Raw genomic sequence first — 21,076 nt, forward strand, 5'->3', positions numbered from 1 at the left:
TCATACCTGGTTGTTGAGGAGCTACTGAAGGGTTTTAGGCAGGGGAGTAATAACATCAGATTTGAGTTTTTAAAAGACTCCTCTGTGGTAGCAGTGTGGAAAACGAACCAGAGGGGGGGGGGGGGGGGGGCGGGCTATGGCAGTGATCGGATGGATGATGATGTGGGTTGGGTCTAAGGCAGTTACTTAGGTTGGAGAATATGAGGCTCTTGATACAAAAAAGATAGAATTAGTAGGCTTTGTATGAGGGAAGCGAGGATATAACAAAAGAAGAATTATCCCACACGACTGTCATGAGGATTAAAAGCTAAAACTCGTTCAAGGGTTTAGCAGTAGGTCGAACTGAATGATCATCATTAAAATGCTTAGGCTCCCTGCGAACCACGGGCAATGGCCGCGTAGAACCGTGTAAAACGAGGACGCTGTACTAACTAGTGAGGCAGTCCTGATCTGGTGGGCAATCACAGCTCCAAAACTTTTAAGATTGTCTAGCACTTAATGAGGATAGAGTTAAATCTACAACTACCACTGGGTATCAATCAATCCCCAGCACTTCAAGGAAAGGAAACCCGACACACATCCCAAATCTCTCCCAGCTCTCTTTCAAAATGAATGAAATATAAAAACTGACAAACACTGGCTGAGGAGAAAGCCAAGTAAACTCGCAGCGTACTCCCCCTCGAGTTAAGGGACCTCACAGGCGAGGACCCGAAAGTGGGAGATGTGGGTGTCCCAACGCTCGCCTCAAAAATAGCAGGTTGTCCTTCCCACCTCACAAAGTCCGCCCCGCCCCGCCCCGCCGCGGCCCCGACCCCCCACTCCCAGCGTCCGAGGCCAACATCCCCTGCAAGCCCCGAGTTGCCCGGCGCAGTCCCCTCAACCGGCGCGCGGCGGGCAGCCTGCTACGTCATGCCAGCGCCGCGGCGCGAGGCAGGCCCCCTTTTCCGTCTCCTGGAGCCGGCACCGCTTTCTGGAAGGTTCTTGAAGGCGTTGGGCGCGTACTCGTACTCCACAGTCTACCGGAATCCGCGTCCATCCGTTCTTCCAGAGCTCACGTAGACCCAGCCTAGCTCGCCATGCCCGAGAACGTAGCACCCCGGATCGGGGCGCCCTCCGGGGCTGCCGGCGGCCGCAACAAAAGCGCTTATCAGGACCGCGATAAGCCGGCCCAGATACGCTTCAGCAACATCTCCGCGGCCAAAGGTATTGCTCCCCGGGACTGGCCCGCAGTCCCCTGAGGTCGAGCTCTGAGCTCTTACCCTGGTGTTCGGTGGGCATGGCTCATTTTCTCTTAGGTTCCCTCTCGTCCATAAATAAAAGCAGTCTGTGGAGGAATACTTACTGTTTTCCGCCGATAATTCTCCACCCAGAGTGTGGAGGCTCTTGGATTTGTCCCATTCCTAGACGCCCATAATTTTCACCCTGGTCACTCACCACATGTAAGAAAGCGGCCCGCTTGCAGCGGTCCTGGGGTTCTAGCAGTTAAGCCCTTCCGTTATCTGTTCATTGATTCATCTAGTGAAATGTTTGCACGATACTTTTCCGTTTCCTTGATGTTATAAAAATACCATTTAGGTAAGCTTCCTTCTGTATAACTGTTGAACAGATTTGCGCGCTTTGTTTGAGAATAATTATAGAAGCTCCATTGTGCTTTTATGTTATCTTTGTATGTGCAACCAAACACAAGCAAATCGAGAAACATGGACAGTTTGCTGGGGTTTTTTGTTGTTTTTGTTGTTGTAGAACACTGGCGGATGGTGGAAATCAAGGCCCGTGTTTCATTCTCTGTTACCGTTACTTCAACTTCTTGTGGAGGCTTTCTACCTATGGAATTGAGGAGGAACATGTTCACTTTTCTTGAGTTGTAGGGGTTCAGATAGATGTTGAAGGAAACGTAAGAACAATGATTTAGAGATCTTGCCTGTGGTGTGTATTGAGTAAAAAGAGTATTTCACTCAGGATTGAAAATGAGCATGAATAAGTGACAGGTGAGATTGGAAGGGTAGGGTCGGGGCAGATCTTGAAGGGCCTGGTGTCCTGGAAAGGATTTGGCATAATTTTCCCAACTGGAGATCATTTTTCAGTAGGACGAGTTAATAGCTAACTTTTAGGGTTGCTGTGGGGATTAAATAAAAAAGCATATAAAGAACTGCGTATATATTAATATATATAAATACAGCCTTACGAATATTTGACACCCATCATCCCACGTGACTGAGAGTGTGATCATGCTAAAAGATAGGTACAGCAGATCCTCAAATAATGCCCATGTTTAGCCTGATTTCTTTATATTTTTGATAAGATATCCTAGAAACTTAACTCTTGTATTTGTCAATTATCCTATGGTAAAATCGGTTTCATTGTGTCATTCAGCCATAGTTCCAAGAACCTATTATCATAATAAGACTACACTGGAGGAAGGATGATGGAATGAGAGAATAGGTTCAGATTTGGGCCTAATGAGTAGGAAAGGTCAGAATGACCAGCCAAGTAGATTTAGGCAGTCATTTGGAAATGCAGGAGAGAATATTTCTGGAAATAAAGACTGGGTATGTAGCTATCTACGGTTCATTGTGGAAGATTAGATTTATTACATTAAACAAAAGATGTTAGATAAATTCTGGGGCCGTCTGGAGGGTCAAAAGAGCTATATAATATATACAACATGGGACATCCAACATTGAAGGTTTATTTAGGTGACCTTTGAAACAGCCGTGAACAGAATTAAAACTACAAGGGAGGTATCCATGTAAGAAGGAGTTATCACCTAGATCAGGAGTCGGGAAACTTTTTTGCTGAGAGAGCCATGAACGCCACATATTTTAAAATGTAATTCCGTGAGAGCCATACAACGACCCATGTACGTTATGCATTATCCAATAAAAATTTGGTGTTGTCCCAGAGGACAGCTGTGATTGGCTCCAGCCACCCACAACCATGAACATGAGTGGTAGGAAATGAATGGATTGTAATACATGAGAATTTTATATTTTTAACATTATTTTTTTTATTAAAGATTTGTCTGCGAGCCAGATGCAGCCATCAAAAGAGCCACATCTGGCTCACAAGCCATAGGTTCCCGACCCCTGACCTAGATTATGTGAGGAGAGCTCAGACCAAAACAACACAACTGGTCTTTCCAAATCAGACAAAATTCTACAAACTGATTGAGAAAAGCTGCTGCCACCTGCATCTTTAGTTTAATTCAGGGAGCCAGTTTATTTTTATTTTTTTGTGGGTGTGTGTGACACAAAGAGGGACAGACAGACAGGAAGGGAGAGAGATGAGAGGCATCAATTCTTCATTGGAGCACCTTAGTTCATTGATTGCTCTCTCCTGTGTGCCTTGATTGGGGGGGTGGTGGAGGATATAGCAACTACTTTATTATTTTTTAAATTTTACTTTTTGATTTGAGAGAGAGAAACATCAATTTGTTTTTCCACTTACTCATACATTTATTGGTTAACTTGTATGTGCCCTGACTGAGGATCAAATCTGCAACCTTGGCGTATCATTATGATGCTCTAACGAACCAACTGAGCAACCCAGCTAGGGATAAGTAGCTAGTTTTTTGTTTTGATGTTACCAAAAAAGAGATAATAGTACCTCTGGTTGATGGTGTGAAAAACCACACACACAAACCCACCAGTAGTAGTAGTTGTAGTACTTATTCACCAGGAGTCATTCAATAGACAATACTGTGTGCTGCAGCCCAAAACTATGAAATAATTAGGTAGAAAACAATTTTTAAATTATACCAAATATTTTTTCTTACATTCTTTAAGGTTATGTATCATTGTTTACACCAGGGGTCCCCAAACTTTTTTTTTTATAATTTTTTAATTGATTTTATTTTTTTTATTTATTCATTTTTATTAGAGAGAGAGGAGAGAGAGAGAGAGGAAAGAGAGAGAGAGAACAGAGGGAGGAGCAGGAAGCATCAACTCCCATATGTGCCTTGACCAGGCAAGCCCAGGTTTCAAACCAGTAACCTCAGCATTCCAGGTCAATGCTTTACCCAGTGCGCCACCATAGGTCAGGCCCCAAACTTTTTACACATGGGGCCAGTTCACTGTCCCTCAGACCATTGGAGGGCCGGACTTTAAAAAAAACTATGAACAAATCCCTACGCACACTGCACATATCTTATTTTTAAGTAAAAAAAAAATGGAAACAAATACAATATTTAAAATTAAGAACAAGTAAATTTAAATCAACAAACTGACCAGTATTTCAATGGGAACTATGGGCCTGCTTTTGGCTAATGAGATGGTCAATGTCCGGTTCCATATTTGTCACTGCTAGCTGTAACAGGTGATATGACGCGCTTCCGGAGACGTGATGCGTGCATCCCACGTCACCGGAAGTAGTACTGTACGTGAGCCATGCTGCGCTTTGTGGCGCTGCCACATACAGTACTCCAGGAACACAGGATGAGGATGGATCCTGTGCTCCTCTCACTGACCACTATTGAAAGAGGTGCCCCTATCGGAGGTGCAGCAGGGGCCGGATAAATGGCATCAGGGGGCCGCATGTGGCCCGCGGGCCATAGTTTGGGGACCCCTGGTTTACACAGTATGGGGGAAAGCATTATGCTAGTGGTGGAGTACACAGACACTATTAGAGCACAATCTCAACCCTGTTTATGTGGAGTGAGATGGTGAGAAAGGGGAATATTTAATCAGTTATCTAAACCTTGTCAAAGGGGGTTAAGTCAGGCGTGGCCAACAGTTTTTGCCCCCGGGCCAGATTAGAAAAAACTTTTCACAGACTGGATGAAATATTAAAATTAAAAAATGTTAAATACACAAGATAACCTGGACTTGTTGATCTTTGAATATTTGTAACCTGATTTATTGATGTCGCCCCATTAAAAAAATAAAATTATAAAAAAAAATGTTAAATACAAAAATGATTCGTTTAAGTAAACAATTTTATAAAAATTTGTTTATGAATAAATGTAAGTAATTTAGTACAACAAATTAACAAAAAACTAATGTGACATGTTGAAGCGCTTTGCATCATCTATTATTTATTTATTTGCATTTTTCCGAAGCTGGAAACGGGGAGGCAGTCAGACAGACTCCCGCATACGCCCAACCAGGATCCACCCGGAATGCCCATCAGGGGGCGATGCTCTGCCCCTCTGGGGCATCGCTCTGTTGCATCCAGAGCCATCCTAGCGCCTGAGGCAGAGGCCACGGAGCCATCCTCAGTGCCCGGGCCATCTTTGCTCCAATGGAGCCTCCGCTGCAGGAGGGGAAGAGAGAGAGAGAGAGAGGAAGGAGAGGGGAGGGGTGGTGAAGCAGATGGGTGCTTCTCCTGTGTGCCCTGGCTGGGAATCGAACCTGAGACTCCTGCATGCCAGGCCAGTGCTCTACCACTGAGCCAACCGGCTAGGGCCTACCTATTATTTTTTAAATATCTGGCTTTATACTTGTAGTAGCTATTCTTAACAAAGCCTCCAAATGTAAATCATTCAATCTTGATCTTGTTGTACTTTTATTTAGATTCGTTAAAGCAAAAGTTTGTTCACAAATATAAGTTGAGCTGAAGATTACTAAATATTCCTTGGCGAGTTTTTTATAATTTTCTTATTTTTCATTATTCAATTGCTTATAAAAATTGTACAGACAAGTACAAAAGTTGTAAATCTTTGTAATGGAATTTTTTAAAAAAATAAAGAAGTATTGCAAATCTATTCGATCAATTATTGGAAGTTAACCCTAGATTAATCACACGCGGAATTATTTTCTGTGTATCTCTGTCTTCTTAAATATCTCAATTCCCAATAATCAAAGACGCTTTAGCTTCTGAGTAGCTGAGATTTTAACTTTCATTGTTATACAGTGGTTAGATATCATAGTTTATATATAACAATTTAAAAGTACCACTTATTTCATTTCCACAGTGTGTCATGCGGAGAATATTAAAAATTTAATCACAGGCCGCATAAACTCATTCATATTTTGGCCATGCCTGGGTTAAGTATTGTTAATACTAGTTTCTCTTAGAAAGTATATAATAGTGCAGGGGACCCGGGTTCGATTCCCGGCCAGGGCACATAGGAGAAGCGCCCATTTGCTTCTCCACCCCCACCCCCCTCCTTCCTCTCTGTCTCTCTCTTCCCCTCCTGCAGCCAAGGCTCCATTGGAGCAAAGATGGCCCGGGCGCTGGGGATGGCTCCTTGGCCTCTGCCCCAGGCGCTAGAGTGGCTCTGGTCGCGGCAGAGCGACGCCCTGGAGGGGCAGAGCATCGCCCCCTGGTGGCCAGAGCATCGCCCCTGGTGGGCGTGCCGGGTGGATCCTGGTCGGGCACATGCGGGAGTCTGTCTGACTGTCTCTCCCTGTTTCCAGCTTCAGAAAAATACAAAAAAAAAAAAGAAAGTATATAATAACTGAACTAGTGAAATAGAAAACATTCTCATGAACAGATATTGAGAGTAACTTTGGAATGGTTGTTTTTTTAATTTTTTGAAGGGGGGGGGTCAAACATACACTAATTATATAGTATGGTAAGAGGTGTAGCCTTTCCTATTGCTGCTTGTCTTATCTTAAAGAGTGGATAAGATAATAGAATCCTCATTCAGAAATAATTGTATCATTTTGATATTTAAAGGAAGAATAGATAAATCCTCAAAATTTATTCTGACATAGGCAGAGCGTAAGTACTGTGTATGGTAACTTTAACAACAAAACATCTAGTGTATGTCATACAATTAAAGGAGTAAGTTACTCTGTTTTTAGTAGATTATTAAACAATGAATTTTCTTTAATGGACACAGGGAATTGTTCTGCACCATATCCTCATAAGGACAAAGTAATCATTTGAGAAGAGAAATACTTTGCTTTTTAAAGAGTCTTGATTTCTTTTTCTTCTTTTACAGCTGTTGCTGATGCTATTAGAACAAGCCTTGGACCAAAAGGAATGGATAAAATGGTAAAAACAGAATAATTTATTACTTATTGAATGCTACTGTCCACACTGCAAGGCCTTAAAGAGAGGGTTAAGATGCCATTTAAAAAGGGTTGCCTGACCAGTCGGTGATGCAGTGAATAGAGTATCAGCCTGGGATGCTGAGGACCCAGGTTTGAAACCCAGAGTCGCGGGCTCACCAGCTTAAGCATGGGGCCACTGCCTTGAGCTTAAGATCATAGACATGACCCCATGGTCTCTGGCTTGAGCACGAGGTCACCTGGCTCGGTTGGAACCCCACTCCCCGTCAAGGTACATATGAGAAAGCAATCAGTGAACAACTAAGGTGCTGCAACTATGATTAATGCTTCTCATCTCTCTCCCTTTCTCCCTGTCTGTCCCTCTCTCTCACTTTAAAAAAATAAAAGGTGTTAGGCATTTTAAGAATTCAGAAGAATGATAGATTACTAGGGTGAGGAGGCAGGATTTAACTACAATTCATATTTTGTTTAATTTTTTTCCCCTTTAAATGTTTATTTTATTGATTTTAGAGGAAGGGAGAGAGACAGGAACATCTGTTCCTGTATATGCTCTGACCGAGGATCAAACCAGCAACCTCTGCTTTGGGACGACACTGACCAACCAAGCTACCTGGCCAGGGCATGTTTAATGCTTTTTAAACAATGAAAGTATATACACAAAGGTAGTTACCTACTGTATTGTTAGAAAATATAGGCCTGATCTGTGGTGGTGCAGTGGATAAAGCATCAACCGGGAACGCTGAGGTCACTCGCAGGTTTGAAGCCCTCAATTTGCCTGGTCAAGGCACATATGGGAGTTGATGTTTCTTGCTACTCCCCCCCTCCTCTCCTTTCTCTCTAAAAATGAATAAATAAAATATAAAAAAGAAAAGAAAAAATATAATAAAACTAGGTATAAGAGCTTGAGTTCAGTGTTCCTTGTTGCTGTAGCTCTGTGACCTGACACAGGTCTGGGATTTCAACTCTACTTAGAGCTTTGTTGACTGGCAGCATAAAACAGGTGAATTTTAATGACTTTTAAGTAATATGCCCTCAAATTTAGTGCTAGTTAACTTCCGAAGTGAGAGATAAGGAAACAACATAGAAGATTTTCTGGATGATACACAGATCATTATTTATTCTGGGCATTTTAATATCTGTCTCTGATAGTAATTCTTTTTGCTCTTTACTGAGGATACTAAAAAATAAGTTACTGTGTTGCCTATAAAATTTGTGTTCAGACTTTACAAGTTATATAAGTGTCTAATCACTATGTTGTAAATAACTGAAAATTTGTTTTAATTAAAAAAAAAAAAGCTAATGCTCAATGAAAAAAAAAAGAATTGTGTTCACCCCATTTCTGTTGCTGCACACTTATGGTGGTTTGAGGGAATCATGGTGTTATGTTTTTGATATAAACCCAGGAGTAATATGATTCTTATTTTAGAATCTAGATTCCTTCTCTTTTTCACAAATAAAAAATATATTCACAAAAATTAGAGAATATTTTATTGCTTCATATTCATTTTGAAATACCCCCTAATTTTTGTGAGTAGTATAGTTGAAACAAAGCCAGCTATTTCACTTCTATAAAGTTGGACTGTTAGACATATTTTAAATCAGTATACTAGTAGTATAATGATTAACATTAGTATAAAGTTTGAAATAAAGCATAATTTTAAGCTACACAAACATAAATTAACTTCTTTACCAAGAAGTATTAAAATTAGTAGAGCTTTTAGGGTGTCACATTAATACTGGGTAAAGAAAATGATTTTTGAAATCACATCTTTGTTTAAAAAAAAAAATTCCAGATTCAAGATGGGAAAGGCGATGTGACCATTACAAATGATGGTGCCACCATTCTGAAACAAATGCAAGTGTTACATCCAGCAGCCAGAATGGTAAGTATAAGTTTAGATGAGATATTTTTAAGTGTATGGTTTGATATTTGGTTAACAGATTTGTTGTAATTCATCACATGATATAATTTAAGCATTGTAAAATTTTTTACTCATTAGGCTAAACAGGCGTATTTTTAGGATGTATTGTGTACCTAGCATTGTGCTTCTCAGAGCAAGATTCCTGTTCTTGTAAACAGGAATGTGCCATACAGTTGAGTAAGAATGAGATAACATGAAATGGCATAAATGATTAGTTTAATGGATGTTAGATGTATGAGAGCAAAATCATGTGCCTGAGTTTACAGTGACATTTATTAAAAACAAATGCCCAGCCTGACCAGGTGGTGGCGCAGTAGATAGAGCATTGGCCTGGAATGCTGAGAACCCAGGTTCAAAACCCCGAGGTCACCGGCTTGAACATGAAGTTGCTGGCTTGAGCAAAGGGTCACTTGCTCTGCTGGAGCCCCCCAGTCAAGGCACATACGAGAAAGCAATCAGTGAACAAGTAAGGTGCTGCAATGAAGAATTGATGCTTCTCATCTCTCTGCCTTCCTGTCTGTCCCTCTCTCTCTCTCAAAAACACGAACGCTGCCAATTCAGCTAAGAATCATGATGATTCCAATGTCGTGTGAGAAGTTACCATGTCAGCAAAAAGATAACTGTTTATTAAGAAGTCCCTTTTCATATGTAAAGATGACTTTTTAAGTAAATTATTCTCATACAGGGTCAGTTTGGATAAACTTGGCAAAAAAACGCCACAGTGACACTATTCTCATTTGGAATTCAACCCATTTCATAGCTTCCAAAGCTACAGGGTATCTATGGTACATTATTTGTACTTTCTCACAGGCACCTTTAAGTAGCTAGGAAGCAAATTTTTACAATCCAGTCTGAACCAGAAGTCACAATACAACTTTTTACAGAGTATATAAATAGAATTTTGTATACTACAAATACATTGGTCATCATTTTAAAATGAAACCCAAGGTAGACAATAATGATTCAATTACATTTAATCTTACAGTGTTGATAATTATCAAATTGTGACACAGATGTGAAGGCCAATTGTTTTATATTTGAATTAGATATTGGGTTCTCACATTTCTTATTAAACAACTTAACGTGTTCTGTTCACCCAGCTGGTGGAGTTGTCTAAGGCACAAGATATAGAAGCAGGAGATGGCACCACATCAGTGGTCATCATTGCTGGTTCCCTCTTAGATTCCTGTACCAAGCTTCTTCAGAAAGGTAGGTAGAACACAGGACATATTTTATTACTGTGTAAAAGCAAAAAATTATGAAGTAATGTTAGATTTAAGATTTAATGCAGAATAATTTTTTACTAGGAATTTATGGATTAAATTTTGCTGTTTAGTATATGAATTAGAACAGTTTTTTCTTTTTGATTCTCTCTTTTGCCAAGCTTCTTTTGATGGAACTTGATTGAATTTGTTTTTCAAAAAGCAGTGGTGGTGGTGTTTATTAATCTTTGGGTGTTTTGGGTTCTTGTTATAGTAAATTGTGCTTAATCATAGTTATGACTCACCAGTCACTTCTTTTTACTTTGTAGATTTGTGATGTTTTTAAAAATATAAAATTTAGTTTCACTTTAAATATCACTTGTAAATGATGTGTTACAAGTTAAATGGAAATAAATTATTAACCATAATTAACAGTTAGGTTATTCAAAGGATTATGTATTAATCTATAGTTAATAATGTAAAATTTATGACTGCTTTGAAATTGAAATGAATAGAAAATTTTAAGTATGTCAAATATGTAGCTTATCTGTTCTAATTAAGTAACTAGATTTTCACAAATGACAGGGATTCATCCAACTATTATTTCCGAGTCATTCCAGAAGGCTTTGGAAAAGGGTATTGAAATCTTGATTGACATGTCTCGACCTGTGGAACTGAGTGACAGAGAAACTTTATTAAATAGTGCTACCACTTCATTGAACTCAAAGGTGAGACAAATTTTTCCCCCCTTGAGATGAGAAGAGATAATGAGACAACTCCCGCCTTCGCCTGTACCAGGATCCACCTGGCAACCTGTGTCTGGGGCTGATGCTTGGACCAAGCAAGCATCCTCAGCACCTGAGGCCGATACTCAAGCCAGTGGAGCCACTGGATGCCGGAGGGGAAGTGGGAAGGAAGGGGCAGAGAAGCAAATGGTTGCTTCTCTTGTGTGCCCTGACTGGGAATTGAACCCAGGACATCCATATGCCGGGCAGGCACTCTATCCACTGAGCAAACCGGCCAGGGCAACAAATTCTAAGTATCGTAAAATTACAGCTTAATGTTTGTTAATTACAACTCATGCTGTAATTTTTTTTTTTTTAAGTGGGAGAAGGAGACAGGAAGGGAGAGAGATAAGAAGCATCAACTCGTAGTTGCGTAGCTTTAGTTATTCATGGATTACTTCTTGTACTTGCCTTGATGGGGCCAGGGCAGGGCGGGGGTGCTCCAACCAAGCCAGTGACCCTTTGTTCAAGCCAACAGCCTTTGGGCTCAAGCCAGACTCCGGGCTCAAGCGACTTTGGAGTTTTGAATCTGGGACCTCAGCATCTCAGGTCATTGATGCTCTATTTACTGTTCCACCACTGGTCAGGCTTATGCTGTGATTTTTATTTGACTCTGTACAGTTCATAAATGTTAAGTCTTAACAGTCACTAGGTAACAAAAATAATTTATTTGTATAACTGATTTCAAGTAAAATTTATTCCTTTAAGGCTTTTAGATAAATTGTATCCCCACTTTACAGATGTAAAAGTAAGTCTAATGAAGTTACATAATTCATCTAAGACCCACTAGTAAGGGGTAAACCAGAGATTTGAACCAGGACAGGGTTGCCCATCTATAGTTCATCTAACATCTGTGCTGCTTTTTTTTATTTACCAAATTTAAAGCTACAGTGTTCTTTTAAATTTCTTGGGAAATCATGTCATCTTCTGTTTTCTGTTACATCGTATGTCACATACACATTTATTCTTTTCATCAGCATTATATCAATATGTTCATTTTCTTCAAATGTTAACTAGAGGACTAAATAATATTGTTGAAAGTCCCAGAAGTAATACAGACAGAAAAGTATAATGGTTACAGGTATTGGTCATAGAGTCTAGACTTGAGTTCAAGGCTGGCTCCATCGCTTAACTAAGCTGTTTGAGTCAGTTTCTGAAGGGTGAATGAGAATACGAATGTAAAGTGCTAACTAAGACCACTGCCTGGCATATGATAAGTGCTCAGTAAATATTAACCATTAGTTTTTTTTTTTACCAGCCCCTCAGTATTAGGATTGCACAAAGGTGGCATCTGATCACGAATTCATTTTAGATAAGATACCTCCACATAAAATTAACGTTTCATTTTAAATTTTCACTAGAGTTGATAGTAATCTCAATAGTTCTGTCTGATATACTAATAAAAGGGGAAAGCAAGGCTACATATTTTTATTTTGTGCTCTTGATGATTGACAACCTGAGTTGAAAAGACTGTGTATAGAATTTCTCACATATTCTCTCCCTGCACCACCACCCAAAAAAAGTGATTAAGATAACTTCTTGAATATCTTTGTCAGTAAAAAACCAAGACTTTTGCCTGACCTGTGGTGGCGCAGTGGATAAAGCGTCGACGTGGAATGCTGAGGTCGCTGGTTCGAAACCCTGGGCTTGCTTGGTCAAGGCACATATGGGAGTTGATGCTTCCAGTTCCTCTCCCCTGTCTCTCTCTCCTCTCTCTGTCTCTCTCTCTCCCTCTCTCCTCTCTAAAATGAATAAAAAAAAACAAACAAGACTTTTTCTATTGTAAAGCTGACCTTTTTTTTGTTTTAGGTTGTCTCTCAGTATTCAAGTCTCCTTTCTCCGATGAGTGTAAATGCAGTGATGAAAGTGATTGATCCAGCCACAGCTACTAGTGTAGATCTTAGAGATATTAAAATAGTTAAGAAACTTGGGTAAGCATACCTATAACTTTAATGAATAAAAATTAGTTTTCTCTTTTCTAAATTAATTTTGAAAGTAAACTTAAGGTATTGCCAAAACTAAGTAATTTAAATGAAAAATACCTAGATGAAAGTCACAAAGTTTTTTTCTTTTTATGAGAACTTGTATTAATCTGGGAATCTCAAGAATTTGTATTCCCTTGTTAAGAGCAAGGCAGTGGTGTGATCAGAGAGGTTCAGGAATGAAGCACTAATAAATTTGAGTGAGGTTGATGTACATTTATTGAACTGCTGATGGTTTTTAATATGTTAGAAATCGAATAGACTCATAAATTTACAGGAAATTTCAATCCTGTGAACTATCTCCTTCCTTTTTTTACTAGTGGGACAATCGATGACTGTGAGTTGGTGGAAGGGCTGGTTCTCACTCAAAAGGTGGCAAATTCTGGTATAACCAGAGTTGAAAAGGCTAAGATTGGGCTTATTCAGTTTTGCTTATCTGCTCCCAAAACAGATGTAAGTAGAACTACATGAAATTGATTTTTTTTATTTATGTGTTTACCATTCTAATAATGCAGACTTTTATTCATTATTATAAAAATAAAAATACTGATATAAGTGATAAAAAAGCATATATATCATTAGAATTAGTAAAATTGAAACAAAAAATAGAAATTGTTAGATGCCAAAACATGACAAATGTACTATATAGCCTGAATTGGCTAGTTACTAAAATTGAGCATTGGTTTATTTCATAGATGGAAACATAATAAGGATATATATGAAATAATAAAAATAGGTTATGTAAAAGTTATAGTGTAAGTGGAATTTCTGGATCTTTCTAGTTTTCTGAGAACAGAAACCTTCATAATAGCAGGCAGATCTTTTCTCTACATTTGCATGGATGAAACTTAAAAGCCAATTTTATATCTATACCCTGAAGAAATAATAAGAGTAACAAGGATGCAAATGAAGTTATTTCAGTAATATATTTTATAAATAGCATTGGCATATTCAGGAAATAAGGGAATCATTTTATATTTTTTTGATGATCAAAATGTACATGCATATATAGGACAGCAAGGTGTATATAGATCAGCATTAAAGACTTGTACTAAGGTTGGTGTGTATTCTTCCCAGGCCTTTCTGTGCATGTTTATATATGATATTTGGTGTGATTTTGATTGAATTTATACTACAATATTTTCATTAAAAATTTTTTTCACTTTAAAACTCCTATATGCAAATTATTAATGTTGTTCTTTTTCTAAACAGATGGATAATCAGATAGTAGTTTCTGACTATGTCCAGATGGATCGAGTACTGCGAGAGGAGAGAGCCTATATACTAAACTTAGTGAAGCAAATTAAAAAAACAGGATGTAATGTCCTTCTCATACAGAAGTCTATTCTAAGGTGTGGGGCCATTTATTTTGTTCTTCTCTTAATAACTGATTTTGAATCCCCACTTTTTCACTTATTTATTGGATCCTCTAGCAGTCTAGATTTTTAAAGAATCATTTGAAGTGGGTGAATCACTAGACAACTAATAAACCTGCATTTTGGGGCATTCTGATAAGTCCTCTAAAATGGGTTCTCTTTCCATTGTGATAATTTAAATGTAGGTTGTATAATCTTTCTAGAACAAGATCCTTAATATCTAGTAAATGGAATGCTTTGTTTTTCATTCCCATGTTCTCTGCCTTATTAACACATTATGCTAGAAGTACTGTGCATGCTCATTTCTTTTTAAAGATTTTACTGATTTTACAGGCAGTAGGGGCATGGCAGGAAGTATCATCTCTTCATTGCTTCACTTGAGTTGCTCATTGATTGCTTATCATTTGTAAGTTGACCAGGGAAGCCCCCCAGGGTTTCAAACTGGCAGCCTCAGCGTTCTAGGTTGACACTTTATCCACTGAGCCACCACAGGCCAGGCTGGATGTCCATTTTATGTAGAAACCTTGATCAAGAATTGGAATACCTCGTTCTCATGTAATAACTACTAATGTTGAGTAATTGCTCCCAAAATTCAGTTGGCTTATCTGTAAAACAGGGATAGTAATATTCCCCCCTCTGGGTATCACTGGCTTATCAGGATCATTCCAGATAATTTGTTAGGGAAGTTTTCATTTGTGGTCTTGAATTAATCATATTTCATTGTAAATCATTAAAGTTTTAATTATCGGAAATGTATTTATTTAGTATTTTTTAAATGACAGTTATCTTGTGTTTTACAAATAGTGTCATTGGGGCACATTTTAATTATTATCCACTGGAAATTTTGTTTAAGAATTTTGACTACTTTTGCAGCACATTTACTAAAATTGGAATGATACAAAGATTACCATGGCTCCTATGCGAGGTGACATGCAAAAAAAATTTTTTTGAGCTCATAAACTTGGTAAACAAATATGTAAACCATATTCACATGTTGAGTCATTGGTCACTTAAGTAGTAGTAAAATAATGAAAATTTTAAAATGGCTGAACACCCAAGTTTTTTTAACCTGGCGTTGACATAATGACCGATTTTGTATTTTAGAGATGCTCTTAGTGATCTTGCATTACATTTCCTGAACAAAATGAAGATTATGGTAGTTAAGGATATTGAAAGAGAAGATATTGAATTCATTTGTAAGGTAAAGTATTCCTAACACATCTCTAAGTGTGAAAATGTTCAGTAATCAAATGATATTAATTTGTGGGTGTGACTTTTTTTCCAGACAATTGGAACCAAGCCAGTTGCTCATATTGACCAGTTCACTGCTGACATGCTGGGATCGGCTGAGTTAGCTGAGGAGGTCAATTTAAATGGTTCTGGCAAACTGCTCAAGGTAACAGTATTATAATTAAGCTTGATTTGCCTGAGTTTGTTTATTTTGATCCTTATTCCAAATCCCTAATTTGGAATTTGTTGACTAAAGATTACAGGCTGTACAAGCCCTGGAAAAACAGTTACAATTGTTGTTCGTGGATCTAACAAATTGGTTATTGAAGAAGCTGAGCGCTCCATTCATGATGCCCTATGTGTCATTCGCTGTTTAGTGAAGAAGAGGTAATATAAATCACTAAGTAACATTTAGAACATTAAAACTTACATATTTTGACTAATTTAAGGGTATAACTGGTAAATTATTTAAAGTGGCATTCTCTTGGATACAGTAAGCTAAAAATATATTTGTGAATTTCAGAGCTCTTATTGCAGGAGGTGGTGCTCCAGAAATAGAATTGGCCTTACGGTTAACTGAATACTCACGGACATTGAGTGGTATGGAATCCTACTGCGTTCGTGCTTTTGCAGATGCTATGGAAGTCATTCCATCTACATTAGCTGAAAATGCTGGCCTGAATCCCATTTCTACAGTAACAGAGCTAAGAAACCGGCATGCCCAAGGAGAAAAAACTACAGGCATTAATGTCCGAAAGGTAATAATTTAATTTTTTTATTGCAGAAAATGTTAATATAAAATTTTTTCAAGTTTCATGATTCTCTATTGAATGAAAAGCTTTGTGATTAAAAGTAATCTTGGACTTAAATACGAGGCCTGCAGGATAATTGTGTGTCATTGAGTGAGAAAGAAGGTGATGCCTTAAATGGGAAGTATTTGTTCATTAGCTCTGCCAACTTATTGACTGATTTTTGACAAATTACATAGTCTGTGCTTCATTTTTCTCAGTTATAAAAACAGCCATAATTAATAGGTCCCTTGTAGGCCAGTTGTGAGGATTAAATGTATTACTAATAAGAAAGCTCTTAAAAAGATTTCTGGCCTAGAGTAAGCACTGTAGGTATCAGCCATTGCTGCTGTTGTGACCACCAACCTAATACAGTCTTCTGGAATAAACACATAGAACAGTAATAATTTCCCCTTTTGTATTGTTTTATTAATGTCTCTTTTTACTGAGAGACAGAGAATACTTAATGGGAAAAATTTTTTAATTTTTTTAATAGTACAGAACTTCAAAGGAGAGTACTACCTAGTTAAGTGAATCTTTATGAAGATGCTTTCATTGGTAGGGTATTAGGAAATTTCAGATGGGGGAGCAAATGGTTTACAGTTGAGCAAGACCAAGAAGTTTCTCTTTGTCTAGAGCATATTTTGGTGATACACAGTGGGCTTTAAGGTAGGAAACATTAGATAAGAGCTAAAATGAGGAGACCCTTGAGTATGCAGGTATGGGTTTTTATTACAATAGTTGGAAGCCACTAAAGCTTTTTACCAAGAAACTAAGATCATGAAAAGAGTATTTTAAGGCAGGAACACAGAAGACAGGGTTGCATTATCACCATCAGCAGTAATCCTTAGGAGAATGGGACTAGAATAGTGGCGATAAGAATTTTGAATGTGAGATTTCAGAGAGATACAAAGGCAGAGCAGACCAAACTTGACCAAAGTTAGAATTAAGATTCAGAGATGTGTGTGTGTGTGTGTGTGTGTGTGTGTTTGTGACAGAGACAGATGGACAGGTAGGGACAGATAGACAGGAAGGGAGAGAGATGAGAAGCTTCAATACTTTGTTGCAAAACCTTAGTTATTCATTGAGTGTTTTATCATATGTACCTTAAGGGGGGGGTGCTACAGCAGAGCTAGTGACCTCTTGCCCAAGCCAGTGGCCAGTGGCCTTGGGCTTCAAGCCACCAACCTTTGAGCTCAAGCCAGCAACCATGGGGTCATGTTGATCCCACGCTCAAGCCGGCGACCTCGGGGTTTTGAACCTGGGGCCTCCCCATCTCAGTCCAGTGCTCTAGCTACTGCACCACTGCCTGGTCAGGCAGGATTGAATTATTTTTAATCTCTGTGATCCTCTACCTGGTTTTTGCCAACATTTTTCTTTAACTGATTTTTAGAGAGAGAGAGGAAGCGGGGTGGAGGGAGGAAACATCAATTTGTTCCACTTATTTATGCATCCATTGGTTAAAGTATGTGCCCTGACCTGCAGTCTTGGTGTATTGGGACAATGTTCTAACAATTGAACTACCCAGCCAAGGAATATGAGGAATTTTTAAAGATTTTATTTATTGATTTTACAGAGTGGGAGGGGGTGGAGTGAGAAGTATTAACTCATAGATGCTTTACGTTAGCTGTTGGTTGCTTGTTGTACTAGGCACCCCAGGATTTTGAACCGGCGACCTCATTGCTTCAGGTTGACACCCTGTCTACTGCATCACCACAGGCCAGGCACCAGGATATTTTTTAATTAAAGATAGTTTTGGAATTACATCTGAGGGAATCTAGCATGAATTGATTTTTTTCCAAACTTTAGAACCTATAGTGTAGAGAATATCTTATTCTTGACTAGATCAAGGGAAAACTACATTTGAAAAGGCCTTGAGTCATACTGATAACAATGAAGTTGGTGACATGTACTGTTACAAACACTAAAAGCAATTTGTGCTAATTTGCAGGGTGGTATTTCCAACATTTTGGAGGAACTGGTTGTCCAGCCTCTGTTGGTTTCAGTTAGTGCACTGACTCTGGCCACTGAAACTGTTCGAAGCATCCTGAAGATTGATGATGTGGTAAGTATGTATAGATTGTGAATTTTCCTACAAGATCAAAAGGCATATTTTTTTGTTGAGATTAGGGGTGAGGGCAGTAAATAATAGTTTTCTAGTCATCAAGGTGATAATAATTGGTGCTTTATAGTTTTTTTTATTTGTAATAATAGGGGTGATTTGGGTAATTATCTTAAATGTCTTCCATTTATTATTAAAATTCTGCTATTACAGGTTTTGAAACTCATTTTTCTCTTGTCAGGTAAACACTCGGTAATCTGAATAACACTGGCTGACCGGGACCATCAACGCCACTAATAGTACATACAGCTGGAGTGGGAGGAAGATCACTGGTGTTTCTTGTCATTTGGAATATTGTTTCCTTAGAATTCTGGGCCTGGTCTTCCAGTTTGCATTTACTTGAAATTGTATTGACACAGTTTAATGAAAATATTAAATATTTGCTTTCCAAAGGGAGATTCATTTATTGCCACTGGCACCCTTCCTCTCCTAACATTCTGTTATTTCAGACATGTCTAGAAAACCTTTATAAAAAGGAGGGGAATGGAGTCATATTTATGTTACCTTCCTTAGGATTTTAATCCTGAATACTTTTTTTAAATCAGAAATGTTGAGAAGGGAGAAAAAATGGCTTCATATAATATCCTCACCACCTGATAAATTCCCATTTACCAAAAAATAAAAAAGTAATATATATATATTTGCTGTTTGAAAAGTGAACAGGATAGAAAGATACAAAGTGAAAAATGAAAGGCTCTCTTCTACCTTATAATTCTAATCCCATTCTCCAAGAATAAGCACTATTGTATTGAGATTCCTTCTACAAATAAAAGTATACATAAGTAGCACATCTTGTTTATACAAAAGGAGTTCTTAACTAGTATGTCTTATTTCAGTGGTTTTAAACATCTTCATTGATTCTGCCCTGATAAAGCATCTCTCAGCATGAATAGTGTAAAATCAGAGTAATCTCTGCTGTCACTTGAGCCTCCCTTCACTAGTTCTGCACACACTGCAGCTAGTGTTTTTTGTTTAAAACTTGTCTGGCACTCCCCTTTATGAAAGCTTTCATAACTTGCTGATTGCCTTTGGATAAAGGTCAGACCTTTAAGGTGGGTCATAAATTGGGCCAGCACAATTTGGTATTACTCCCACTGTCCGCTGTCTTGTATTTCACAAGGAGTATTACAAAAGCAACTAGGATTCTCCATGGCATTTGTGGAGGATTTCAGCCAACCAGTCTGAAGCTTCTTTTGTATCTGACAACTCAAATAGTTAACTAAAATAACTAATTTGGTAAATGATAAGTCTTAATATGTTTAGATACCTATTTCTGGATTGTCTAAAATTTAGTAATTCAATTTATTCCCTCCCCTTTTAATGGCTATTAAGAGCTCACCGTAAAATAAACTTTTTCTGGCTGCTATGAAACCATTGAGTATGTCCTAACATCTTAAGTCAAAATACTCCAGATACTTCTCCAGATTATTCATATTGGAACTTTTATCAGGTATTTAGCACAAGGTTCTGTCTTAAATGTAGAAAGCCCTAAAGAGTCCACAAAAACAAAAAAAATCTCAACAAATTCATCAGTGTAAGGATGCAGCGTTAACACATAAAAATTAGTTGCATTTCTATACAATGTGCAAAGGAAATTACAACACCTGTTCTTTTTGATACAGTTGCGTTAAAGAGTAAAAAGGAATTAAGGAAGTGAAAAGAGATGTACAGTAGAAATGACAAAATGTTGAAATAAATTGAAGGCAAGTAATTGTAAACCTCATGTTCATGATTTGGAAGATTTAATGTTAAAATGTCAATACTGCCTGACCAGGCGATGGCGCAATGGATAGAGTGTCAGACTGGGATGTGGAGGACCCAGGTTCGAGATTCCAAGGTTGCCAGCTTGAGCATGGGCTCATCTGGTTTGAGCAAAGCTCACCAGCTTGTACCCAAGGTTGTTGGCTCGAGCAAGGGGTCACTCGGTCTGCTGAAGGCCTGTAGTCAAGGCACATGTGAGAAAGCAATCAATGAACAACTAAGGTGTCCCAAGGAAAAACTGAAGATTGATGCTTCTCATCTCTGTTCCTGTCTGTCCCTATCACTCTCACTCTATCTCTAAAAAAAAAAAAAAAAAAAAAAAAAAGTCAATACCCTAAAGCTTTAGTTTCACTAAGATAAAAGCCAAGCTCTCATTAGCCAACAAGCCCTGGATCTGTCCCTCTTGTCTCTGCCTCAGCTCCTAATACTTCCCTTGTGCCCTCCACTCCTCTCACACTGGCTGCCTTGTGTCCTAGCACACTCCTGTTGCAGGACTTTTGCTCTTGCTGTGGCCCTACCTAAAACACCCCCCCCCCCCCATAGGAGCTCAGCTCATCCTTGACCTCCCATGAATGTCTGCTCCGATGTTCACTCCTCAGCCAATTCTTTCCTGACCACTCATTTAAACTACCAACAACCCAGGCACTTTTTTTTCTTTATTGATGGATTAATTTTTGGCAACATCAGTTCCATTTATTTATATATTCATTAGTTGATTCTTTTATGTACCTTGACGTAGCAGGACGATGCTCTAACCAAGTGAGGCACTTCCTATATGCCTCTTTTTTTTTTTTTTTTGTGGCACTTTTCATCTGATATACCATTTTTTACCAATGTGTGTTTTTTGTTTCTCCCTCCAGTGGAACACAGGCTATATATACTGAAGGAACGGATTATTTGCCTATTTGTTCCACTAAAGATCCAGGACAAAGAACTTCTGGTACTTAGTGTA

General features: G+C 38.5%; 1 protein-coding gene across 1 annotated transcript; it reads left to right on the forward strand.

Annotated features, from left to right (window-relative positions):
- The first annotated feature begins 931 nt into the window (after positions 1 to 931).
- Positions 932 to 18,755, forward strand: CCT4 (chaperonin containing TCP1 subunit 4). Its single transcript, XM_066378185.1, has 14 exons — positions 932 to 1,203; positions 6,887 to 6,939; positions 8,750 to 8,839; positions 9,979 to 10,087; positions 10,666 to 10,808; positions 12,675 to 12,796; positions 13,168 to 13,300; positions 14,060 to 14,199; positions 15,328 to 15,424; positions 15,509 to 15,619; positions 15,710 to 15,840; positions 15,977 to 16,211; positions 18,193 to 18,306; positions 18,545 to 18,755. Exons 1-14 carry the CDS (start codon positions 1,077 to 1,079, stop codon positions 18,557 to 18,559), a joined length of 1,620 nt encoding a protein of 539 aa, XP_066234282.1. The 5' UTR covers positions 932 to 1,076; the 3' UTR covers positions 18,560 to 18,755.
- The last annotated feature ends 2,321 nt before the right edge of the window (positions 18,756 to 21,076 follow it).

Source organism: Saccopteryx leptura, chromosome 3 (genome assembly GCF_036850995.1).
Source record: "Saccopteryx leptura isolate mSacLep1 chromosome 3, mSacLep1_pri_phased_curated, whole genome shotgun sequence".
NCBI classification, from domain to species: Eukaryota; Metazoa; Chordata; class Mammalia; order Chiroptera; family Emballonuridae; genus Saccopteryx; species Saccopteryx leptura.

Bases quoted from the DNA above. Each gene is read 5' to 3' on its own strand.
- CCT4 (XM_066378185.1), top strand. From the start codon at position 1,077: ATGCCCGAGAACGTAGCACCCCGGATCGGGGCGCCCTCCGGGGCTGCC. The intron at 1,204-6,886 runs GTATTGCTCCCC...CTTCTTTTACAG, and splicing joins CAACATCTCCGCGGCCAAAG to CTGTTGCTGATGCTATTAGA. The intron at 6,940-8,749 runs GTAAAAACAGAA...AAAAAATTCCAG, and splicing joins CAAAAGGAATGGATAAAATG to ATTCAAGATGGGAAAGGCGA.